This window comes from Penicillium concentricum (assembly GCF_028827145.1).
Source record: "Penicillium concentricum strain IBT 3081 chromosome Unknown utg000004l_segment0_segment0, whole genome shotgun sequence".
Taxonomy (NCBI): Eukaryota; Fungi; Ascomycota; class Eurotiomycetes; order Eurotiales; family Aspergillaceae; genus Penicillium; species Penicillium concentricum.
In genome coordinates this window covers 1,705,994-1,731,288 of record NW_026622757.1, presented here as the reverse complement: position 1 = coordinate 1,731,288, position 25,295 = coordinate 1,705,994, and the positions used below count along the sequence as shown (strand labels likewise).

The 25,295-nt window shown below is 49.3% G+C and overlaps 10 protein-coding genes across 10 annotated transcripts; 6 read left to right on the top strand and 4 right to left on the bottom strand.

Annotated features, from left to right (window-relative positions):
* Nucleotides 1-736: 736 nt before the first annotated feature.
* Nucleotides 737-1,540, top strand: N7517_009597 (uncharacterized protein; the record flags this gene model as incomplete). The annotated part of the gene is made up of 1 exon (XM_056727320.1): nt 737-1,540. One exon carries the CDS (start codon nt 737-739, stop codon nt 1,538-1,540), a length of 804 nt encoding a protein of 267 aa, XP_056575892.1.
* Nucleotides 1,541-2,343: 803 nt separating this feature from the next.
* Nucleotides 2,344-3,609, top strand: N7517_009596 (uncharacterized protein; the record flags this gene model as incomplete). Its single annotated transcript, XM_056727319.1, has 1 exon — nt 2,344-3,609. One exon carries the CDS (start codon nt 2,344-2,346, stop codon nt 3,607-3,609), a length of 1,266 nt encoding a protein of 421 aa, XP_056575891.1.
* A 1,130-nt stretch (nt 3,610-4,739) lies between these two features.
* N7517_009595 (putative cell wall protein) lies at nt 4,740-5,492 on the top strand (the record flags this gene model as incomplete). Its single annotated transcript, XM_056727318.1, has 1 exon — nt 4,740-5,492. One exon carries the CDS (start codon nt 4,740-4,742, stop codon nt 5,490-5,492), a length of 753 nt encoding a protein of 250 aa, XP_056575890.1.
* A 1,371-nt stretch (nt 5,493-6,863) lies between these two features.
* N7517_009594 (uncharacterized protein) lies at nt 6,864-7,142 on the bottom strand (the record flags this gene model as incomplete). Its single annotated transcript, XM_056727317.1, has 1 exon — nt 6,864-7,142. One exon carries the CDS (start codon nt 7,140-7,142, stop codon nt 6,864-6,866), a length of 279 nt encoding a protein of 92 aa, XP_056575889.1.
* Nucleotides 7,143-8,364: 1,222 nt separating this feature from the next.
* N7517_009593 (ATG3/ATG10 family protein) lies at nt 8,365-9,520 on the bottom strand (the record flags this gene model as incomplete). The annotated part of the gene is made up of 2 exons (XM_056727316.1): nt 8,365-8,905; nt 8,970-9,520. The coding sequence occupies 2 exons, from the start codon at nt 9,518-9,520 to the stop codon at nt 8,365-8,367; spliced, it is 1,092 nt and encodes a 363-aa protein (XP_056575888.1).
* Nucleotides 9,521-11,235: 1,715 nt separating this feature from the next.
* Nucleotides 11,236-17,293, top strand: N7517_009592 (uncharacterized protein; the record flags this gene model as incomplete). Its single annotated transcript, XM_056727315.1, has 5 exons — nt 11,236-11,895; nt 11,937-13,264; nt 13,324-15,610; nt 15,670-17,094; nt 17,171-17,293. 5 exons carry the CDS (start codon nt 11,236-11,238, stop codon nt 17,291-17,293), a joined length of 5,823 nt encoding a protein of 1,940 aa, XP_056575887.1.
* A 443-nt stretch (nt 17,294-17,736) lies between these two features.
* On the bottom strand, nt 17,737-18,687 carry N7517_009591 (putative cyclin; the record flags this gene model as incomplete). Its single annotated transcript, XM_056727314.1, has 2 exons — nt 17,737-18,381; nt 18,439-18,687. The coding sequence occupies 2 exons, from the start codon at nt 18,685-18,687 to the stop codon at nt 17,737-17,739; spliced, it is 894 nt and encodes a 297-aa protein (XP_056575886.1).
* Nucleotides 18,688-19,181: 494 nt separating this feature from the next.
* Nucleotides 19,182-20,540, top strand: N7517_009590 (uncharacterized protein; the record flags this gene model as incomplete). The annotated part of the gene is made up of 1 exon (XM_056727313.1): nt 19,182-20,540. One exon carries the CDS (start codon nt 19,182-19,184, stop codon nt 20,538-20,540), a length of 1,359 nt encoding a protein of 452 aa, XP_056575885.1.
* A 454-nt stretch (nt 20,541-20,994) lies between these two features.
* N7517_009589 (translocon subunit SEC61) lies at nt 20,995-22,910 on the top strand (the record flags this gene model as incomplete). The annotated part of the gene is made up of 5 exons (XM_056727312.1): nt 20,995-21,104; nt 21,188-21,296; nt 21,364-21,531; nt 21,600-22,675; nt 22,733-22,910. Coding segments are annotated over 5 exons (1,545 nt in total), but the record flags the coding sequence as incomplete, so codon positions are not given.
* A 438-nt stretch (nt 22,911-23,348) lies between these two features.
* Nucleotides 23,349-24,798, bottom strand: N7517_009588 (bifunctional ornithine acetyltransferase/N-acetylglutamate synthase; the record flags this gene model as incomplete). The annotated part of the gene is made up of 2 exons (XM_056727311.1): nt 23,349-24,276; nt 24,344-24,798. The coding sequence occupies 2 exons, from the start codon at nt 24,796-24,798 to the stop codon at nt 23,349-23,351; spliced, it is 1,383 nt and encodes a 460-aa protein (XP_056575883.1).
* Between the last annotated feature and the right edge of the window lie 497 nt (nt 24,799-25,295).

Here is a 25,295-nt window from a genome sequence, read left to right as displayed (position 1 = left end):
CCACTATTTTCGGACAGTTTTCCATGGCGAATATATTGCATCTTTTACTTGGATTGGATAATTTAATCGGTTCCGATATAGTTCTTGGACTGATAGGCTGGGCACATTTACCTGCCCAAAAGAGCTAGGGGCTCACACGCTTCTTTTCCTAGCAGGTTCTACTCTATTCCTCCTATCAGCAAATGTCTATGGAACGGAAAGGGAAAACCTAGAGAAGCTTCGCTAGATATGTATATGCGATGACGTATCTGTGTATTGGATTGAATAGCTTCCATGTACATGATCCACTAATACGTGGGTCATCCATATAATCATACAATTAACCAAGATTGCATAAGATCTTCAAGCCCATACATCCATGGAAGGATCTAGGAACGGGTTAGAGGTTAACTTTAATGCAATGACTTCATGACTTTGAATATTTGCCGAACTTTGGTAACATGCGGTGAAGTATATGCGCTGAGATATATGTAGCAGGGGATGCTAAGCAAATACTCTACAGTTCTAGTGGGTCGACATCGTGTGATGCTTTACATTCATGTTATGCAAGGTCGTTTACCTTTATGTTCAGCATTGACATTTTCTGTTTCCAATTGGAAAATTCTGACGGTGGCGACACATTTATATGTAGCATATACACCCGGGTGGTACCACTGCCTTTCAAACATAATTCTAATTAATAAAACCATTTTGGAGATCGAAATTTCCCATCATTGCTCTCTCTTATAATGCGAATATGAAGCCAAACCTCACTCCGTCGATATCATCCTCACGGCTCCTCCAACTCCCAGCCGAACTCCGTCTCAAGATCTACGAATATGCACTAGTTGTACCGAACGAGTACCTAGTCAGCAAACCGATGATCGTACTAGGTGATCATGGCAAAACATTCACAGCCCGTGGCCAATACCGAGCATTATCAATGAGTCCTCACTGGGTGGGCGAAGATGGCACCGCACGCAAGTTACTAGCGGTGAACCGCCAACTCCACGACGAAGCCGAAGACTACCTCTACTCCTCGCACACCCTCTTCCTCCGCAACTCCTTCAATCTCGACCGGCTATCCGACTTCCTCAACACGCTCAGCGCAACCGCCCGCGCCCGCATCCGCAGCGTCGGCTTTGAGGTCTTCTTCTTCGTGCATACGCAGACCGGCGTGCCGAAACGCACGCTAAAACAATACGAGGCGGCGGCACGGCTTCTGTCCGAGAAACTTCCCCTATGGAGTAGTGTGCTGCTTTATCTCGATCCACGCTACTATTATCCATCTGCAAACGTGGGTGGTCGGGATCTCACGGCCCGGGGGGTGTTCGATCTCGCTACGCGGTTCGGCGCCTTGTGCAAGGATGTGAGCTTCTATCCGCTGCCGAATGGTGATCACTATTTGCTTGATGAGGCTCGGCAGTTTGTGTGGCGAAGTTGTGTGCCACTGAGACAATCGGATGATCGATCTATTAAGGGATGTTCGGCTTGGTCTTTGGATTTCCAGAAGAAATTGGTCGCGCCAAGCCGGCTGCGGCCCGCGTCATCTGTTTGCTGAGGGTTTTCCCTTGTCGTTTTCTTTATCCTTTTCATTTTTATATGCATCTTTCAGCGCGGACCTCGGCTCTGGTTTGACTTTGCTGCGTCATGACGTCTGAGCGCCGATTATCCCAGTCAACTGCAGGTGCACATCTTTGGCGCAAATGGCGGGATTAGGGCATTCGGGCTGCGTTTTGACTCTTTCTATTCTTATTTATCCCACTAACTACAGGGTGATTTCTAGAGATTTGTATATTGTGCTGCTTGCTCGGTTTGTTCAAATGTTCCTATTGGGATGTATTAGATAGTATTCCCTTTTTTTCACCCATATAGACTAATATATTACATCAAAATAATACCATATCATAGGTCTTATTAATGAGATTTCCTATTAGAGCCCTTTTGACGTCATAAGTTGTGATCAGACACATCAGAATTTCTTTTTGGATTTCCCTTCTTTTCCTATGTAACCTCTTTTCCCCGGACTTTGTGGGGATATAATCAAATCTAATATCTAACTTCTTTCCTTTTCTATCTTCGTACCTGAAAGCTACCCAATTCCTAAAATCTGCCTAACCTGCACCCATTCATCGGCGAGGCTTGACATGCGCCATATTGGGAAGCTCGCATAACCCCGGCATTAGATGGAAGTGCTCTGAGCTCATTGACCGCTTCTAGGAAACTCCACTGGTTCTTGACGTGGAAAGCCAAATCTTTGCAGGTTGGGCACTATCGTGACTATCGTATTACTATCACGGGTATCCCCTAATATATCCTTATCTGCCGATTTGCGATTATCGTGAGAAAAAACAAATCTCGGACATGAAGCCTACCAAATTACTAGACGGCCACGGAAGTCTCTACAAAGAAGTACGCTTCTCTCCGACCGAGACACCCAGCCGTCGCACAAAATCTTTTTCAGCCACATTTCCTCCTGTCATTTCAGGCTACGGCCGAACTGCATTCCAAGACTCCGCGTTGGTGAACTCGTTCACTATGGATACTTCCTATATCGACCAATCGCGAGCCCTCCTCCAGAGCCAACGGGTGAACTTCGAGACGGAGAGGGCATTGTTTGCGCAGGAGCGACGGTTGTGGGAGAAAGAGCGGGCGCTGTTGCGATCGAAGATCGCCGAGCTGGAGGTGTTTGTGAAAAGCCAAGGGAATAAAACAAATCAATTGGGATCGGAAGCGGCCAAGCTTGTACTTGCAGGCGGAGCATCGCAATATAACACAAATGGCTTCGCAGCTCAAGTGTGGGAGGGGACAAGTCCTGGCAATCGACCAACAAGGGTGTTCTTCGATCATGAATCTCCAGACCAAAGCTATCTATCGCCAATCTCCGAAAGTGGGCTGAACCCCCCATCCCTTGATCGGGCCCTTTCACCCCAATCGCTACTAGCAGACGCTTCTGGAGGGCCTGTAAGTCTGCCGGTGCCGATCGAAAAGCTTGACCGTACCCTGGATGGTATCACGCTCAAGTCCACGGCGTTGCCACCTGCCGTGGTGGCTCGAGTGATCACCCCGCCCTCCCCATCGCCCCTAACATCCCCTGGAACTGCCCCTTCAACTGCTGCAAGGCCTCACATGGAACATCGAAACAGTCTCAAACTGAAGCTGTCAGAGCTCGGCCCGCCCAATGAGAACTTGCTTCGCCATGCAGGTCACACCCCGATGGCGATCATCGAAGGCGATGATAGTCGACGGTCCACCCAGGAGGGGTCTCCCATCGAGATTCCCTCCCAGAGCGAGGAGGGCCCTCTTTCGCCCGTGACAACGAACGTTCATCAACCTTCCGAAAACAAGATCTCCTACTTTCCGGATGTGCCAGACGATCCCGCTCTCACGGGGCCCCTCGGTCTGATTAATGATGAGGAGCACGACTCTAATTTTTTGAACGAACTGGACCAGAAACTGCTTGTTCAAGCGAAGAATATTCTGGGTAGCTCGGTTGAATCGGCTGATCCCAATGAGAGTGATTCCGAGTCTGAGTTCCCTCGCCAAGACGAGAAGGAACCTGAAATGAAGTTCAAGAAATCAACTAATTTCGGTACTGCGTTTGGAATATCGAACCCGGGTCAAGGTTAAAGAAACATATATTTCCCACCATCTATCTTGGATCTTTGTGATCTGTGTGTGATAGAGCCTACTATGGCTATTGTTGATCTTTTCATGTTTTCCCTTCTCTTTATGGAGCAGTATATGCTCTTGATGCTGTAGCCTTTTTTTCCCCTTCTTTCTCACCTCTGGCGAAATACCTTACGAGATCATGATCTATGCTGATATGTGCAATACAACCTCATTTGTTTCAACTGTTTCAGATTTATTTCGGGGCAGTCTTTCCAAAGTTGTTTCTAGGCTGCTTGACCTGACAGACAACAGCCCTAGCAAGTTGCATTTGGACTCACCTGTGTTGGAGTTCCTTGCGTGTGATGTGTATGCACTCAATCTTAATCCAATATCCTGATTGGTACCTTCGAAAGTCTCTTTCAGAGAGGGATACTAGTGTCTCTGTGTCTTATTGGCTACTACCCCTTGCATTCATACAACTTTTCTTCCCCATTCGGCCACACGTGTGTTCCTATTCTCCAAGGCACTGTATCTGCATCCCATACAGTAAAGGCCCAGCCAATCCTGTCCTAGCCGGGCTACGACAGCACGGAGGCTCGAGCTCAGGATCAGGCTCGTGCATAACCTTTACGCTGGCTTAGGGCAGGTCTGGTCTCTCGATGGAGCTGCTCCTTACTATTGAACCATATTGCTTGTATGCCCTAATTTCCACCAATTACCTGGTTCTAGACCCCTAAGACCTGATGTCTCTGGTAGTTTATTTCCTCGGTACCTGCCGTTGACTTTGTGCCTTGCAGATCACTGCCCTTGTGGCTTTTTTTTTAGATGAGTGCAACCAAGGACTAGTTCGTGCCTTGCAGAAATCTCCCTATCTGGTCCTATCTGGTCCTGGATAGAGCCCTTGGCTCTCCAATATACTCTTTAAGTGTATACTTTATAGGGATGCCGAAAGGTACATAAGGATCATTGTTCACGCCTACTCTTCTATTTTTCATCCACCAGTCTCCAGTCATTCGCTCATCTGTCTTTGTTCCAACACTCTTTCAGTTCAATCATCTCAGTATTCTCAATCTTCGGATTCATCTAATCAACAACTTCCTCTATCTACCTCTATTCTAAACAAAGAACACAAAACAAATACCGCAACAATGGTCTCCACTACTATCAACTTCTCCGGCCTCATGTGCCTCGTTCTTGCTCTCGGCCCCGCCAACGTCCTCTCCGCTCCCCAGCTGCCCGGTCTCCCATTCCCCGAGATCAGCAACCACGGTCCCGAGACAACCAGCGACGGCCTAGGCAACAGCGAGACCTCCGCCGGCAGTGGCATGAGCGCCAGCATCCCAGGTGGTCCTTATGCGAATCTCGGCGCCGGATTCCACGACGTCCACCGTGGCCCCTGCGGCCCTGACTCAGGCGATGACTGGAGTGCCGGCGCCGGTATGTCCGCTGGTATCCCCGGTGGCCCTAGTGCCAGCCTCGGCAACGGCGTGCACCACCACGAAGATGGCTACCCTTGCCCTGAGCCTCCTGCCCCTGTTGTCGTGCCCGTCACCACTGTCAACCCTCCCGCTGTTGTTGTTGTGCCCACTACCACCGTCAACCCTCCTACCGAGTTTGTTGCTCCTACCACTGAGCCTGTTGCGCCTACTTGGACTGCCATCACTGCCATCCTCCCTCCCACCTTCACCACCCCCATCTCTGCCCCTCTCACCACCGCCCCGGCCGCATGGGCACCCGCCGTCCCCAGCATGCACTCCACCCCTCTGATCCACCACGCCGCACCCACCGCATCGGCCTCGCCTTCCGCTGTGCCTTCCCCCGTGTTCAACGCCGGCTCATCTCTGGTTCCTGGATCCGTCCTCGCATTGGCTCTTCCCGTCATCCTGGCTTTCTTCCAGTAAAGTCCCTGATTCACCTTCTACATTTACCGAATACGACGAAAAATGGCGAAAACGAACCGGATAGACCATCGACCTGTCAGCGAGCTGGGTGGTCTATCTAATGATTGATTGGAACTGTGTATCTCTTGTTTTCACACCTACTCTTCCTTGTCTACTTTTTTCATACTGTTGTCCTCGTCGGCTGGTGTACTCACCCCCAGATTACTTGTACCTTCTGTGCTCATTTATGAGGGCCGATCTTTATTACTTACCTTTTGGCTTCCGGTTGGCTACTGTTGCGGATCCTTGTTCACTTGCTCGTCCGCGCGTGCTTTGCACTATTCGGCGTACTTATGTGGTTTATTGTTATTTGTGGCTCTTGATATTATTACTCTCAGTTCGAATATATTACTCTGAGATACCACGAACTTTCCAGTCCTAGTAGATTTTGTAGTCTCTAGTCTCATCAAACGAAGACCGATATCCATCCACATATCGTCCAACGCATGTAGTATCCACCTATACTACTTAGCGTTATTCACCAAACCGTCTATGCACGAAGAAATAATTGTCAAAACTTGATTTATGACCAGGATGGACTCTACACTGTAGGTATCCTTGCCATGGTTTCTGCCTCGTATATGTATACCGGACTATTCGAAATAGTACCTGGATCATTAATTGAAGACATATGATGTGTATATTGAAAGTATTCCAGCATAAGTATATACGTGCCTAGCTACTATCAAGGGGATGTATATATGTTACAGGATAGCACTCATTTGAGGCATAGCACTTGAGATATATATTAGGCAGTCAATCTGCCGGTCTGATTATCTTACGAGTTGACAGGCAAACTGACACTCGATGAACAGAAGAAACAAGACAGGAAGCAAAATTAAGTTAGTCTGAGGGCTTAGGGATCTTTAACGGTAGATTTGTTGTCTATCGCGGAATCGGCCTCCAAATGGTACGTCCACGCATGGACCTGCAGAAATCATATTGAAGCCGAATCTCGCCGATACTCCCTCGGCTGTAGCTCATATCTTTTCTATTTCTTATAACTTCAAATCATTTCCAACACTGCAATAAAAAAATCATACTACCACATCGGATCATCTCTCCAGATCAAACCCCACAGAAACCTTCCCCCATGGGAGTCAAGGAGCAAGGGGCACGAGGTCGAACTCGTCAAAACACAGCCAAATGTGCCAGTCACGGGGGAATAGAGATGCAACTACTATTCCCAAACCTTTCGTCGCCACATATCGAACATGCTCACATTTTTAAGGGCCCCTTGGGTTGTACCAGCCGGATCTATATCCACTGGACGGTCTTGACCTCTTCACGCTGACATGTGATTCAAACGGTATCATTATGTATTCCGGATTTTCAATACCACCAAGACTGCCATTGCTTCGAGTAGTCCTCGAATCCATGTTCCTCAAGTAACTTCTGAACTTCCCATCGCCACCAATGCACATCTGTCACCGAACTTGGAAGATCCAAACCACTGCTTATTCGAAACTTCGTTCGGATCCACCCCTTAGGAAAGAACCCAGCAGCTTCCCAGTCGATGATGCCAATAGACCCATTTTCCGGGGCATCCTCCACAATAATGTTACCAGGGCCGAGATCGGAATGGTAAAAAACGAATTCAGAGCAGTTCATACCTATCAATTCACATGCTTGTCGGAGATTTTTAGGATGATAGTCATAATCGGCCCCGTACTTGACGAGATACTGCTCAGCAATACCTTTCCCATCCACACCTCCTAGCGTATCGCCTTTCCAGCACTCAAGAGATTCGCAAATTTTCACCACAGAATTCACGTAAAGATGTTTCCAACTGTCATCTAGAGTGGGCCAAGCATCCAAGAGTTCGGCCTGGTACTCTGCTAAGGAAAAGATAGGAACGATCGTTATATTCCGCTGCGTGTAGAATATTAGGTGTCTTAAAGCTGGGTTGCTGTTTCTGCACAAATTCTAGAGTCGTAACTTCTCGTGTTGTATCTTTGACTCGCAATTTGACCTTGCAGAAAGCACTGTTCCCTCAGGACCAGACAGCTGAGCAGTCCCCGGCGTCGTACACAAGCAGAATGGTTGGGTGATTCGCGGGCAAAGGTAGGGATGGGGGTTGAGGATTTGGCGCTTCAGAGAGGTGTAACTCAACCCGTCACCCTGATCATATCACGTTGCAGTATCAAAATATCCGCTGGAATGATGGAGAATAAGGGCACCAACGAGCCATGTATTTTTATCAACCTGCTTGATGGACTCCCTGACAGGGTCTTCCATAGTTTGAAGCTACTTTCAAAAGAAATAGAACAACCGAATCCGTTTTGCGCGTGACGGTGATGAGGGCTTTATGTACCTTTAAAAATTGTTGAGGTGTGAATGGGATTGTGAGGAGGGAACATGTTGGATATACCTTTGGAGCAGCTTCCAAGCTTGGTCCTTGGGTTGCGTGGCAACCGGACTTTTTAGTCACCGTGTATGTTAAATATGAGAGACCTCCAGTTAGTTAGTACTACCGTTGCTAAAACATCCTTGCAGAGAAAAGAAACTCGGTTTAATTTCTCATCATTTAGGTGCAATGCAATATGTCTACTCTTGAATCTTCAGATATTGTAGTAGATTTGCCATGGGAAACTCCCGAAAGCTAGCGAAGATAATACAAAGCAAAAGCAACCCACGAAGGGGGAAAGGAAAATTATCCGTGCGCCAAGAAACAGATTAACGCCAAACTCATGTCATGTTATGCATATCACATTTCAAAATTCGAGAAGGGAGCAGGTCGCCAGATCTCAGCCATTATCCAATCTAATTTGGCTGAGTATAGCTGCCCAGAGTAAGAATCAGATCAGACGAGTCTGGATCCAATCCAAAGAAATTATACTCCCATTGTAAAGTCGTGCTCAATGCCCGGCGTCACACTAGCAATGAACTTGAGGAACACAACCAGGTACTGGTCTACCCGGATGGCGACCTGTTCTTCCTCATCGTGTTGCAGCATCTCCCACTCGTCCCCGCCAGGCTGTGCGTGGTGGGAGTCCCCGAGTGACAGATTGTGCGTTCCATCCACCAAGCCCTCCAATCCGCCGCCTGCCCGAAGAACACGGTTCGCTTCCTCGCGGGACTGTGTCTGCTTGAGCTTGTCGCGGCGAAGCTTGAGTGCGGCATCAGCACGATCCAAAAGCGTCTTCATCACAGACGCATGGCGGCATGGGTGCACACTGGCCATCTTGACACTGCCCTCGAACCATGGGAAGTCCTCTAACGTCACGGTCTTATCTTTGTAGTCGCCGACAATATCCTCCATCATCAGATGTGGCGGAAGCGGTTCGGATGGCGACAAATAGCCGGACAAGTACAGGCGAGGTGTGCGGTAGAAGTTTGAGTAGGTAATGTAAAGGGTATAAGTGCGGAGAGATCTGGAGCGATATCAAGTTAGAAAAGAGAGAAAGGCGAAGTTGAGGACAGGGAAATGGCACTCACTGTGTCCCTGAATGATCATCCGTTTCTCGGATGATGGCTTCCTCATCATCGTCTTCATCCTCCATATCGGGGATATCATCATCATCCTCCTGCTCGCCCAGATTGCCGGATTCATCGACAGTTCGTACGTCGCGGATCCGAGCTTCTTGCTTATCACGGTCTGCGCCAGCGTCGCGGCCACCACCAGTCCGCAACCACCCGTCCCCTCCATCGTCGGCTGCTGTGTCTTCGCCACCATCACCGCCCGAAAGGAAATCCCTCACAATCTCATCCTCGAGCCCTGCATCTCCAGCAAAGTTGTCATTCAGTCGTCGATGACAGGGTACTCCACGAGTGACCAAGAACTGCTTGCCGTCTGGAAGGTAGGATACGCGCTTTGCCGGACTTGATGCGTCGGCCCATGACCATGTGGGGAACTTGTAAACTAGATAATCTCCGGCGAGAACAAACTCCTCCGGGGTGATTTGGCCGGTGTTGCGGAAGGTGGAAGTGCGTGAGACCGGGGCTAGACGGTCCCGCCAGGTTGATAGTGTAGAGTGTAGGATATTCATTGTGTTTCACAGGTGAGGGTGAAGAAAGAGATACAAAAGATACAAAAGAAGCGGCGGGGGAAGTAAATGATAAGCGGTGGAGCACATGATCCGCCCCGCGTCCACGGGCGTCATTTTGATGGTTGCACGTGATAGTAACTATGTACCTTATTTTGTTTAGCTGAAAGGATAAAACGATATATGTATTCAATAAGCATTATCAATCCAGGCTGGAAAGACATATATACTGTATTAACATGTCATACAATATAAGAAAACGGATGTAGTTTCTTCTTATCTTGATCTATGACCGAAGAGCTCTATACCATGAAGCCATAGCCTTCTATTTGGATCCCTAGATAGTTTTAGACCGAGAGTAGAGCTAGCGTGCAATATGATCTGATGACTTCTTTCTTACATATACATATAATGGAAGATAAGACCTCTGTATGAACACACGACTCACTCCGCTTCCAGTGACTTCACCCAACAAACTGTTCTAGCTCAACGTCCTTCTATTTCTTTTGAAATATATACTTCTTCTGCCTAGAAGAAAAGATATGACTTGGGCATATAGATCTTTTTGTATCATGTATGAAGAACTACGGTATTTGCCCTAATAGAGGGAGAGCAAACGCCATCTCTGTATAAAATCCTAGTTCTTCTCGGAGATTTACTCTATGTACTACATATATGTCCAAAGATAGGGCTTTATGTTCCATAGCACCATTAACCTTTAATTCTAGGTACTGTATCCCACCTTGTATGCAAGAATATATGAAGCTGAGGCTTGGAATGAGCGCACTTGTTAGTATTCAACACCTTAAGATATCCAGACATGAATCATGCCTCCGCAAAGCCCATAAATGGGCCCAGGTTCGGGCACAAATCTCAGCCAGCAGTGGGCTATTGGCCTAATCTTCGAAGCCCAACCCAACCCAATGGCAATGGGCCCCCATCAAAGGTTTGACTAGTATCTTGTAATCGTTGTATTCTGACCCTTCTACTAGATTTATAGGGTTTAAAATTGGAATTTAGAATTACAATAGCCATATAAGTTTATATTCTAATTTTAAATAAAATCTGACTAGTGGATGTTGAAAAAAAGGTTAATATTGAAGTTTTGATATAAATTTATAAAATTCACACGGGAGTGAGTACCAGCACTTTCTACGTGAACCTCTATAATTCAAGACTTATCTAAATAACGCATTCATTTCGCGTGTTTAAACGTAATATATAAATCTAGCTAGTTATTAATAACGTATTAATTAAAATAATTAAATATCACCCTAATATAAGGTCTAAAAACGGGATCTAAACATATAAGGTAATTAAAAAATGTCACGTTGTTCGGAACATGATGGGCTTTCACCCCGGGCCTGAAGCCCAGCCCATTAGTGGGTTGGGCGGGATTGGGCGGGGTTGGGCTTTGGGCTTTGTGGGCTTTGCGGAGGTCTAGGCATAATGCATGTCGACGTTTGCTCTTTTACAAATGCGTCTTGTTTGCCATGAAACCCATGACTTATAATTACATCGCGAGTGGCTTGATTTCCCCCAAAAAATATATTGTCTTCCTTTCCCTTGCACACTTAATATTGTGGCCAGCCTGAGGTTCGATCAAACTTATCTCTCTTAGTAAGGAATTTCTCCATTTACCTAGAGCTATTCTGACATGACTATACATATTGTAGCCAGATACACTAGCTGAGGATTCATTTCGCCCCTCTACGATCATGGTGGGCCGTGGAAATCGACGATTCCGAGGCCAGGGCCATACCAGCAATCGAGGCGGTTCGAATAACTTCGGAAGGCGTAACCAAAGTGACAAGATATGCGGGGAATTCCAGCGTGGCAATTGCACATATGGCCCAGCTTGCAAGTTCTCTCACGACTTGACAAGAGCTGGCGGATCTAATCACAATCCCATAGCTGATGATTCAAGCTTGCGGAAACGATATTTTGACTGGAGAAAGATACTGAGAAGGAATTTCAGCAGTGCCAGATCTTACAGAGGACACGAAGAAACTCTTCGACTTTGGAAAGGGGCGATCGAAATCCTCAATAGTGAAAATACAGGGGACCAACAGCTCGTTGTGAGAGACCTCGTGGATGACGACCTTGATGGATACGGGTTCATCCTGGCAACGATTGATACAACTGGCCAAGATTTGAGTCGCGGTATTCCTGGATATGTTGAGCCGTTTCTCAAAGTCATTACCCATTCTTCTCTCTTGGATTGCCTCTCTGTTGATTCATTTGTTGGCACTATGTACGCAACCTTTGGCGGCCCGAATGGAGATCGAGCAATCGGGTTTCTGGAAAGTGTTTGTCGCTGCATGATAAACAGCTGTGAGCAGAAAGACAACAGTCGGACTCTCGTGACTCCAGAAATGGTGAATTTGCTGTTGAATGCCTTGTATCAGCTTCTATACAGGGTCCGGCGGGCAAGATTTCCTTATTTCTTCCTTCACTTCTCGACTCACTGTATGATTTGGTCCACGAAATGACCGAAGTATGCACCAAGGCCAACCTTGAAGCGTTTGACAACAGAATAGAAACCATGCGAAATGTGATCACAAGTGCACACCGCAGTCTTGTTCCAGTCAAATTGCATGAAGAGAACGGTCACAGGACTGGTGCTGGGGTAGCTCAATTGACATTTCCAATGGACATGGAAATCCCTGGTGGCAGACACGACAATGACCTTACAGAAATCTCAAAGATTCGAATTCTTCCCACACAAGGAGAAATTGTCAGTGATAGCTCGGAATATCTACCCTCAACCAATTTCTCTCAGCCGCACTTCATCACGGATCCTATGCTAAGATACATTGACTCCACATTCCGACTTCTGCGCCATGACATCTTCGGTACTGCCAAAGATGTGCTTCGAGACCTACTACAGCAAGATGGTCCCACGCCCTACTTATCGAACAAGGATAGCAGAGCGCATATCTACATGGCATCACACGTCCAGCATATCTCTGTTAATGGAAGAAATGAGCTCGAAGCGACGGTATCCTTCTCTGCCCCGTCACAACTGCGCAAAAAGTCTATTGTCGAGCAATGCAGATGGTGGAAAGATTCTAACCGACTAGAAGAAGGGAGCCTGGTGTGCTTTTTGACTTCTGAAGGCACCAAAAAAAGGCTGCTTTTTCTCGAAGTGACAACCAAGTGCTCCTCCCAAGAACAAACGAATAAAGAAAAGAGCACCCTTGTCTCTGATCGGTATCCACCTAGCGTTACAGTGAAGCTCGCGGCATGTTTGCAGCAAGAACTGAATCTCCTCGGTCAAATCTACAGTGAGAAGATCCCAGGTACTCTGGTTGACTTCCATGGTCTCATTCCTGCAACATTTGCACCAATACTGAGGAATCTTCAGCATATCCAGCGTGAGGGGGAGTTGGCATTCCAGAAATGGATTTTGCCAGGCCGAAACGGGGACAAGGGGAGGACCAATATACCCCCACCAGCATATGCACGAAAACTGGGATTTGTCTTTCCCTTCCTTTCGATCGTAAAAGATCGAGCTCAAGACATTAAGCTAGACCCCAATTTCCCAGAGTCTCTTGACCTCAAAGAGCTGGAAACTTTGACTGGTCTCGACCTTGGACAGTGCCAGGGACTTGTTGCTGCTCTCACACGAGAATATGCCATGATCCAAGGCCCACCGGGCACGGGAAAGTCTCATGTTGGGGTCAAGCTTGTTCAAGTTCTGCTCTCTACCAAAGTAAGGGCAACGCTTGGGCCAATTATCGTGATGTTAGTATTGTTCTACACATCTTCCATGGACCAACTTATATGGCTAACTTGACTGATAGGTGTTACACCAACCATGCCTTGGACCAGTTCTTGAAGCATCTTCTTGCTGTTGGTATGCAAAAAATCATACGCATTGGAGGCCGCAGTCAGGCCACTGAGCTGGAAGGCAAGAACCTTCGCGTTGTTAGCAGCAATATCGGCAAGACAAGAGTAGAGTCACAAACCCTTGGTCAAACTTACAGTGAGCTCGAAGAATGCATGAAAGTAGCCGGGTATTCCATGAAGCCGCTACATCAGTCTCGAAAGGGCCCGACCTGGAAAGGAATGCAGCACTTTTTGCGCGACAATTGGCCCATGATACACAGACAGCTGGATCTAATGGATGCGGAGGGATTCCAGGTGGTCACTGGTGATCCCCTGTTGAACTGGCTGGGAGTCAAATCGATGAATTTCTCGAAAGCCGAGGATGTGGATGAGGGGGACAATGAACGCTTGGAAAGCCTGACACGCACTGCTGAGCGAAATATCTATCACCTCTCGAAGTCAGAGCGCCGAACTCTTGCAAAGAGCTGGTTTAAGGAATGGTGCGAAAACGAGAGTGCCTCATTGTTTGAGGCGGTCAATAGCGCTGAGAGGTTGCGTGAAAAAATCAACGCCGTTCATGATGAGCTAAACAGGCGAGCCCTGGTTCAAGCCGACGTTGTAGGCATCACAACAACGTCCCTTGCGCGAAATATCGAGACATTACGCCACATAGGCGCAAAGGTCATCATGTGTGAGGAGGCAGCCGAGGTGATGGAAGCCCATGTCATTTCATCACTCATGCCGGGCGTGGAGCATTTTATTCAGATTGGGGATCACCGACAATTACGCCCGCAAATTCAAAATTACTCGCTTAGCCTTGAGTCATCATCTGGAAAGGCCTGGCAGCTGGACCGGAGCCAATTCGAGAGGCGTGCTGTCGGCGAGCCAGGCCTCAGTCCTGCGCCTGTTGCACAACTCAATGTACAGCGAAGAATGAGACCCGAGATTTCGCAACTCATTAGAAGAGTCTACCCAAGGCTCCAAGATCACGAAAGCGTGATAAATTTACCCAATGTCGTCGGAATGCGAGAGAACGTCTTCTGGCTAGACCATCGACGCGATGAAGACACGAGAGAAGAGGACGTTCGTGTGAAGTCACATAGCAATCAATGGGAGGTCGATATGGCAACCGCTCTTGTGCGCCATCTTGTCCGACAGGGAGAGTACAGCAGCACGGATATTGCTCTGCTAACTCCCTATACCGGTCAACTGCGGAAGCTCAGGGCATCGCTCAGCAAAGATTTTGAAATATGTCTCAGCGAGCGGGATTTAGAGACCTTGGCAGCCGAGGGCCTTGGAGTGGACACAGATGAACCTCTTCAAGCAGGATCTCACAAACTAATCGAGAGGAAAACACTCCTTCAGACACTCCGCCTGGCTACCGTTGACAACTTCCAAGGTGAAGAGGCAAAAGTGATCATCGTCTCACTAGTTCGGAGCAACTTGAAACGTAAAGTTGGCTTTCTACGCACCGAGAACCGCATCAACGTGCTCCTCAGTCGAGCACAGCACGGGATGTATCTGATCGGAAATTCCGAGACCTATCTCAATGTCCCAATGTGGGCTGATGTTCACGCTCAACTCGCCCGCACGAATGCAGTCGGCACGGAACTGGCTTTATGTTGCCCCCGCCACCCAGAAGTGCCTATCCTCTGCTCTGAGCCTCAAGAGTTTGAGAGAAAGAGCCCCGAAGGCGGATGCAACCTCCCATGTACCCGTCGTCTCGAGCAATGTGGCCACCAGTGCCAGGCAAAATGTCATTCATCGTTCATGCACCATGGTTTTGCATGCTGCAAACCTTGTCCTCGAATTCGACAGACCTGTGACCATGCATGCCCTAAGCTCTGTGGTACAGAGTGTGGTCTTTGCATGGTCCAGATACCCGACGTGATTCTTCCCTGTGGCCATCTTAAACAGACGCTCATGTGCCACCAGATGCGAAACTTGGCATCCATCAAGTGTGACGTCAAAGTCGATAAGACTGTTACCAAGTGTGGCCACGTTCTCCGGATCGCTTGCTTCATTGATGTTACGTCCGATATTTTCAGTTGCACTGAGCCATGCACCGAGATTCTTGGATGTGGTCACAATTGTGGCGGTGTCTGTGGACGGTGCCTGAAGAAAGGCGAAAACGGTGTCGTATCGTTTGAACATTCAAGATGTACAAAAAGATGCGATCGTCCACATGGCGTCTGCAATCACAGGTGCCTCAAGGTATGCCATGACGGCGAAAGCTGTGGCAATTGCGAAGCCAAGTGCGAGGTGAGTTAAAATGTTTCGGTTTTTCTTGTCACCATACTGAGGATGTTAACACCAAAAAGGTTCGATGCTCTCACTCGGCCTGTGCCTGCACCTGCGGAAAGGCATGTGCCCCATGCATCGAAAGATGCACTTGGGTTTGCCCCCATGAGGGTTCCTGCTCAATGCCTTGCGCAGCACCCTGTGATCGACTTCCGTGTGATGAGCGATGCACCAAAATTCTCGACTGCGGTCATCGGTGTCCAAGTCTTTGCGGAGAGGACTGTCCAAGCGGTCTATGCCAAGAATGCGGCGATAAGCCAGACGCCCGTGTCGATTTCCTTGAATGGAAATCTTATTCTGAAATCGACCTCGATGAGAGTCCAATTGTCGTGCTCGGGTGTGGCCATTTCTTTACCAGCGAGTCGGTCGATGGTCTAGTCGGCCTAGATGAAGTGTATACAAGGGATGGATCTGGCAAATTCAACGGCCTTCAGGATTGTTCTACTTCTCTGGCCAGCACCATACCATCGTGTCCTGACTGTAAACAACCCATTCGTCAGTTCGTAACAAAGCGATACAATCGTGTCATCAATCGAGCTGTTATGGACGAAACATCCAAGCGTTTCTTGACGAAAGGACGCCTCGACCTTGAAAGACTTGATTCTCGTTTGAACACCATCACGGACGAGCTTGTTGCCAAAGCCAAGACAGTGCAACCGATCAGCCTTACCAAAGCACAGATCAACACACGATACGGAGCCTTTGTCGACCTTGCAAAGGAGGCTGCAGCACTCAGTAAACTGATGGATGCAGAGCATCAACCGGCGAAGCGACTCATGGATGCTATTGCTTTGCGCCAGAAACCATCGGATGGCAAAGATATCTCCATCTCGAGCCAACTTGAAGGGTTGAGAATATCAACTCCAAGACCTGACAACCAGATAACTCTCGGGGCACGATTGATCTCTATCAAGGCCCGAGAATTCGTTCTTCACGATAAGTTCAGGCTCTTGAATCCAAACGCAATAATTGAGGAAACAATCCTTGTTGTTCAGCTTAATCAGCTCACGATACTGTTCTTGGAGGACTGTCGGGACTTGATCATCCAAGCCAAGGGTGGCAGCCTCTTCCGTATTGTCATCACGGCAACGCTTGCGTTTGCTAAAATATCCGAACTATTCGGATGGTACCATCGCACTCATCTAGTACCCACAAATGGTAAACTTACTCAAAAAGGACGGAATAGCACCGGGTTAGAATCGCGTGATGACCGCAGGAATATGGCACGTGAGTTCCTTGCCGATGCTTTGCATCTATGCGGTCAATTGGGCAATTGTGAGGAGCTTCGAGAGAGGGTTCAGGAAATGATCCGTCTATTTGAGAGTACTCGATACGAAGAGGTGACGCCAGAGGAACTTGCATCCATCAAGGTTGCCATGGTTGACGGGCGAGGAGGCATGGCGACCAACTCTGGGCACTGGTACAATTGTATCAACGGACATCCTGTGAGTTGAATATGCTGAATATCCGAGGTCTTCCTCTTAACGAGGTACATAGCTAACTGTTTCTGTTTTTGTTCAGTTTGCCATTGGCGAATGCGGTATGCCGATGCAGCTAGCGAAATGTCCTGAATGTGGAGCGAGTATCGGAGGACGAAATCATCAGGCAGTTGAGGGTGTCTCTCGAGCGGAGAATATGGAGTAGGATGGAAAAATCTTATGTCATTCAGTTATGATCAGCAATTTACCTAGCTATCTTTTGTCAGTTGAGTTTTGGAATAGCGTTCATCTACTTTGATTGTTATGGCCACAAGAGAAAGTATAGTATGTAACATTCAGGTTCAGCTTGATAGCCTGCAGAATTCCCTGGCGATGTCCAAAGCCGTGGAAACAGCTAATCTTCTGGCCCCATGTTCGACCACATCCACAGAGACAAGGCCGTTTAGTGCTGGGTGTCGTTAGAATTCCTTCTGGGTGGAGCAGGATCTCGCAAGCCTTCTCGCTGTGAGGCCTTCTGTCATCAGGTAGCGTTCCTGTCACCTTACAGTAGAGGAATTAGTAGATAGCGTGCTAGCTTCTACCAGAACATCCTTCGCAGTAGACCTTTGATCTTGAAATCTGATTTTCTTAGCAAAAGTCAAAGCGCAATCATTCACCCTCCTCCATCATTCGCCGTCGCTCAATTTCTGCATCCACTTCATCTACTACCATAGGAATAGCTTTATTCTTCCATCGACTGACCTCGGCCCGCATAAAACCTTCTGTACTCTTCATACCTACGACCAAAAAGCCCAGCTCTTCACGATCGACATCAAAGACCTCCCACCACTCTCCATCCACAAGCTTGACCTCCTCCTCGCGCGAAGCGAGATAGATGGCAGCCACAGCCAGGGCATTTGGTTGGTGGGTGACATAAAGAAGCTGGGATGAGAGTAGTGCCGCATTGAGGTGCTGAATGACCCGTTGAGCAACAGCGGGCTTTGCCACACCCAAAGTTTGAAGATATGTCAAAGCAATGGTATGCGGTAGAGCGACATGTGTATCAAAGCCGAGAGTACGGAGGATAATGGTTTCGGTGCGGAGGAGGACTAAGCGGGCGGACTGGTAGCCTCCCTCGGACAGGATATATGTTTCAGGAGATGGAGGGGTTTCAGGAGCCCCGCTCTGCCGCACAAACCACAAGGGCGATGCATCTTGCGACATGAGGAATGTGTAGACATTGAGGACGGAGCGTGGGGAGGTTGGTTGAAAGGAAAGCTTAGCCGTCAGGTACAATGCTGCGGCAGATACATCCTGCTCCGATTAGTGAATTAGAAAAAGAAGATTCAGAGCTCCTGGAGCTGGTCTTACCTTGACTGAATAGATTCGTAAGCTACCCCCGTCAGCGCCAAGCCAAAAACGCGTGAAGATCACGACCGCCTGGGCAATTATATCTTGCGACAGGTGTAGGAGGACCCCGGCAGTTTGAGTAAGCTGGGCGCCCGCACAACGAATGGAGGTTTCGAGGTCAGTTGGGACATTATCGATCGAGGATGAAGAGTTCGACAGTTGGTCGGGCGTTGCCAGGGCATTGGATAAATGCTTCAGACCGGGAGCCATGACGCTGGGAGTTTGCAGAAAACGTGCAATGACGCGGATCCTCGTGCAGCTGAAACCATGCACAGCGGGAGCGGGAAAATAGGCGATGACGGTATCAACGAAAGAAGTCTAGTGGGAGGCAATGCTTTTAATTAATCAGATTGGAAAGGAAGCTGTTGGTGGATCGAGGGTGGAGAGAGCTCCAGGCCGTTCAGCCACCGCTATTTCATAACCCCAGCCTCTTGTTTTCCTGTCGCCAATTCTTTTTTGGGGTCTTTTTCCGTTTCAAATTCCTAAGAAAATAAGACCCGCTGTGAAACACGAACTCCTCAAACTACCTGTACCCTTTTTTCGTTCGATATTGAATATATCCCAGGGGTCTGTTTCGTCCTTGATTAGCCTACATACCTCTACTGCAAATCCCCCCAAGGTTGCACACCAACGCCACATTGGGCTCGAATCGACGTGGCATTCCCATCCTGTCTGCTTCTCCTGTCGAAGTACCCCCTCAGAACATGTCTCTCGATCTCTCTCACGCACCTGTCACCCTGCATTCCGATGGCACGCCACCTCGCGAGACCGTTGCCTTGACGCCCCCAAGATCGGCGGTTCATCTAACTTCACGAAATCACTTTAACAATCTGCCTTCACATCGTCGGGCAAACACTGAATATATTGCAAGGCCACCACTCTTTGAAGAGGGTATCAAAGACACGATAACAGGCCCGAAGAATACCACTTGGACGGAAACCTTCCCCAAGAAGAAGCTTGAAGCAAGAGCTAGGGTCTTGTCAGATTGGTTTCAGGGGAAATCAGATCCAGTCGAGTTGGGACTGAAAATGGGCGCCAACAATGCTTCAGATGCCCCCGGATTTGATTCCCGTCCAGCTCCAACATCCATGTCGCATACGAGGCAACACTCGACCCCAACGAATCGATTTTCATTCTTCGGCCTCCGGCGACAACCGAGCAAACCTAACTTCCCGGAACCGGCAGATGATGAGTTTTTGAACCTAGACATCACTGCCGCCCTCTCACTACCTGAAACCGATGATACCAACGATGAGGCACTGGATGCCCTCCGAGATCACGCCGACAAAGTGCTACGACGCATGCAGGAGGCCTATAAGCAGCGCACCTTCGCCATGCACCGGGCATTGGTGGACAAGAACGAAAAGCAAGAGGAGCTCGAAGAGACTCGCGCTAGAGTCGATCACCTTAAGATGCAGCTAGACGGCGTGGCCGCCAAGGTGCTTGATCAAGAGAAAGCCATGCAGGCCATGGCTGAGGAACTGGAGCAAGAGAGACAAATGCGAAAGAACGAGGAATCCCGCAGTCGGAGTGGTGCAATTCGTACCGTGCATCCTGATGATGACGTGCCTTCCATGGCGCTCCAAACCCCTCGGCGTGGAGGCAAGCGTGCTAGCCACAGCACCTTCACCAGCGACTCGGGCTTTGAGTCTGGTGATGAGAGCGTTGCCGATAGCATCTTCTCCCAGCGTGAGGGTCTCGAGTCTCCCACCTCGACGCTGACAGCACCGTCCCCCAACATGTCGCAGATCGCCCTGTCTACGCCGACGGGCCCGATGCCAACGCCTACAATCCAGAAGAACTTGGTCGCGGTCACGAGTGCACCTCCACCTGCACGCTCATCGGCATATGATCGGGTGTTGAAGGGCATTGCTTCAACGCGTTTAGGTAGCTCTTTCGCTGGTAACGGCAACGCGTCCAATTGCAACATCTGCTATGGCGTGCTGGCTTCCGAGGCCTGGAGTGTGATGGGTATTTTACAAGATGAGAATCGGGGTCTGAAGACACGATTGGGAGAGCTCGAGGTCGTCATTGATGATTGTCTAGGTCTCGTTGGACCTTGAAGCTAGATTTTCTTTTGGCAATATTATATTCTTTATAGAATGCTGGCATATATACAACCAAAGCAGTTGAAACATTTATTTGGGCATGGACGCCAATATTATTCCAACTAGTTACCCCATATGTAGACCGTGTAGTCGGGGCCGTACCGATCGCGTAGTTTACCGTGGCCTCTGGAATGTGGGGATAGCTTGGAGCCCGGCTTTTGGGAGCACAACACATCGGACTTGAAAGATTAGGAAGGAAAAAAAATGTCCGGAGAATTGAATTGGAGCTCATATTAGTGTAGTTATCTTCAAATATCCCGTTACTTTTTTGGTTGAGTCACCAAGTTGGTTGTTGCGGCGAAGACCAAGTGGCCTTAATTAGCGCGGAAGCGAAAAGTGGCCAGCGAACTTCTGTCTTCTTCTTCCCTCCTCCTCCCCCATCTTCTCAACAACTTCACCTTTTCTCCTTTTTGTTTTATTTCTCTTAATATTTCACTTCCATTCCTTTAGCTGGTTTTCGACTCCAGCTTTCTTTACTTCTTTAACGGATTGGGAGGAAGATAGCCACGATGAGCGGCCGTGAGTCCCCCCGAACCGTTGTCTCGCACGTCGCGACAATCCGTCTCGAATCGCCCTCAATTGATCGTCAAATGCTGACGGAGGAACTTAGTACGCTTCCTTGACTTGATCAAGCCCTTTACGCCCCTCCTCCCGGAGGTGGCAGCTCCTGAGACCAAGGTGCCCTTCAACCAGAAGTTGATGTGGACTGGTGTATGTCGCCCCGAACCCGCTCTCTCCGCGCGAAGTCGGCTTGAATTCTAACGGAATTACGTTGCAGTTGACTTTGATGATCTTTTTGGTCATGAGTCAGATGCCTCTTTACGGCATTGTCTCCTCCGACACTTCGGACCCCCTGTACTGGCTCCGTATGATGCTGGCCAGTAACCGGGGTACTCTGATGGAGCTGGGTATCACCCCTATTATCTCCTCCGGCATGGTCTTCCAGGTATGCGATTCCAGAACACTCTCGTATCATTATTTGCGGCAATTGTACTGACACATCTTGTTCTCCAGCTCCTTGCCGGTACCCACCTCATTGATGTCAACCTCGACCTGAAGACCGACCGCGAGCTTTACCAGACCGCCCAGAAGCTTTTCGCTATCATTCTCTCCTTCGGCCAGGCCTGTGTCTACGTCCTGACTGGACTCTACGGCCAGCCCAGTGACCTTGGTGCCGGTATCTGTGTTCTCCTCATTGTCCAGCTGGTTGTGGCTGGTCTTGTTGTTATTCTGCTTGACGAACTCCTCCAGAAGGGCTACGGTCTGGGCAGCGGTATCTCCCTGTTCATTGCCACCAACATTTGCGAGTCGATTGTCTGGAAGGCGTTCTCCCCCACGACCATCAACACCGGACGTGGCCCCGAGTTCGAGGGTGCTATCATCGCTCTCTTCCACCTTCTCCTGACCTGGCCCGATAAGCAGCGCGCCCTGTACGAGGCGTTCTACCGCCAGAACCTGCCCAACGTCATGAACCTCTTGGCTACTCTTCTTGTCTTCGCCGCTGTCATCTACCTCCAGGGCTTCCGTGTTGAGATCCCCGTCAAGTCTTCCCGCCAGCGTGGCATGCGCGGCTCATACCCCGTTCGCCTCTTCTACACCTCCAACATGCCCATCATGCTCCAGTCCGCTCTGTGCTCCAACATCTTCCTTATCAGTCAGATGCTGTACTCCCGCTTCTCTGAGAACATCCTGGTCCAGCTTCTCGGAGTTTGGGAGCCCCGTGAGGGATCTGCTCAGCTTTACGCCGCCTCGGGTATTGCTTACTACATGTCCCCTCCCCTCAACTTCAAGGAGGCCCTTCTTGACCCCATCCACACCGCCGTCTACATCACCTTCATGCTTGTTGCCTGCGCTCTCTTCTCCAAGACCTGGATTGAGGTTTCCGGCTCCGCTCCCCGTGACGTTGCCAAGCAGCTCAAGGATCAGGGTCTCGTCATGTCTGGTCACCGTGAGCAGAGCATGTACAAGGAGCTGAAGCGCGTTATCCCTACTGCCGCTGCTTTCGGTGGTGCCTGCATTGGTGGTCTGTCCGTCGCCTCCGACCTTATGGGTGCTCTCGGCAGCGGTACTGGTATTCTTCTTGCCGTTACGTAAGTGGTTCCCTTGATTTCTCAATTGTGTTCATCTCAGCTAACAGCTCAATACAGCATCATCTACGGTTACTTCGAAATTGCCGCCCGTGAGGGTGACATTGGCGCTGGCCTCAAGGGCCTCGTCCCCGGCAGCTAAACGAGACTGCCCGTATCTTCACGAGTAGCATGACATAGGATCACACCGGTCCTTTGCAACCTCTCTGTTTACTTTTCTGTCTTTTTTTTATTGTCCGCTCTTCTTTATACTTTTTGGGTGAATGGATCGGCGCTGTCTGTTTGGTTGAATTGGAACCATACCGCTTGATATTCAGTTGTGCAGGTTGATTAACCTGCCGATGAACATCCGAGGTCTTCTCCCCGGGAGCCTCTGCACGTCGACACAATGTGTTATTGTCCCATGTCGTCAATGTGTAAAGGCATATGGGTCTAATCTTACTCCATAGACGGTGCTCAGCGATGAAAAGTGCCCTGTTTAGGGTCTTGTAACCATATGTGTCTAGAAAACCAAAATCATATATTCAACTTGCCATGATCCTCAACCTCGTTCATATTAATATTTATTTTAACGGCCCCTTGGTATAACTAAAGCATTCTCTCCCTCAAAGGCCTTGCATCCCGAAATAACTTCCTCGATTCATCAATTTCCAATACCGCTAAGATACATCTCTTTTTAAGTGCGGTAATCACCGTTGATAGTCACATACTCGTGACTGAAGTCACAGAACCAGTAAACAGCATCCTCACCACCACACCCAGCAGCTCCCTGTTCACCACCACCAAGATCAACCTCGATCTCGAGATCCTCATTTTGCAGAATAGCAGCAGCGCGCTTCTCATCAACAGCCTCAGGCTCACCATTGACCAACAGCTTCAAAACCTCACTCCCATCGACCGGACGGAAGCTGACAGAAGTCCGCTCAGGAACAATAGTTCCCTCAGCAACACCCTGCGTGTAACCCACCGCACAAAGAATTCGGCCCCAGTTGGCATCCTTGCCATACAGAGCAGTCTTAACCAGCGGCGAGCGTGCAATAGTTGAAGCAATCTGTCGTCCAGACTCATAATCGGGCGAGTTGCGCACGCGCACCGTAACAAACTTAGTAGCGCCCTCGCCGTCCCGCACAACGAGCTGCGACAACTCCTGCGCGAAATCAGTCACAATGCCTTGCAGCGCAGTGTAGTCGGCACTGGCAGATGTGGCCGGCGCGCGCACAGTCTCGCCGCCTGCGGCGCCGTTCGCCAATACCGCGATTGTGTCGTTCGTGCTGGTGTCACCGTCAATGGAGATCGAGTTGAAGGATCGCGACACGGCGTGCTTCAGGATCGATTGCAGTGCCGCGGGCTCAACCGCTGCGTCAGTGCAAAGAACACCGAGCAGCGTGGCCATGTTCGGGTGGATCATGCCGGCGCCTTTGGTCATGCCTGCGAGGCTATAGGTGCGGTCTGGCGAGGAGGGGAGGGTGAAGGTGCGCGAGATGAGCTTGGGGAAGGTGTCTGTTGTGCAGATTGCGCGGGCTGTGGTGAGCCAGGCATCGTGTGTGGAGGCGAGGGTTGAGTGCGCTGTTGGGATGCGGTCGAGGATCTTGGAGATCGGGAGGCTAGTGGTTTGTTTGATTAGTTGGGGATTCCTTGGGTGGGTTATCCAATTGAGTAGGAATGACCTACCGCTGTCCAATAACACCGGTGCTCATCACGAGCGAGCTGTCGTTCTCGACACCGCTGCACTCATCTACTTTTCTTCCCATCTGCACAGCGTCCTCTAGGCCGCCCTTTCCGGTGACGGCATTGGCGCAGCCCGAGTTGATAACGACAGCGCGGATACCATTACCTTTGCGGCTTTGCAAGGTCTTCCTGCTGACTTGCACTGGCGCAGCCTGGAACTTGTTGGTTGTGAACACAGCGGCGGCCGAGCATGGCGTATCGGAGGCAATCAATGCCAGATCTGGGAAGCGCGTGTTGGAGGCCTTGACGCCCACATGGGTACCAGATACCTGGAAGCCCTTGGGGTAGGTGCCGGTCGTGGGGATGTAGCGCTGTTTGGAGGCCGGAATGGCCATGTCCAGCGGTGCGGAGTAGCATCGGACTTGGCCCTTGAGCATGCGGGCGAGCGAGGTGGCCATGCTGGCGGATTGAGTTGCTGGAACCATATGTGAGTCTTGTCTAGGACAATTGCTAGACTATATGCCAGCTTTTTATAAGTGGTGATCTTGTGAGTCAAATCGCGTGAGTCAAGGGAAAAAACAGCACCGGTCTCGGGAGCTCCCCACTCGGCAACTAATCGCGCGGTATGAGTCCACCAATTGAGGTATCTTGCTGGGAATTTGATGATTTGGCTTCTTACTTGTTGAGTACTACTTTGTATGGAGAATTGGAATAGAAAATTGGAATTTAGTCTTATCTGTGAATTTTTTTTCACATGACTTGCGCGACTTTTTTAGTCCAGCCCTCTGGAGTAAAAATAGGATCATATAAATCCATAACTAGAAAGACCACAAATGATGCGGGATAATGGTAAAATATCCACAACTGTGTTGAATCCAAGGCAGTCTAGTCGATAATCGCCGTTATACCTGGAGACGCGGAGTCGGAGAAACCCATCCGCTCCAATTTATTTCCT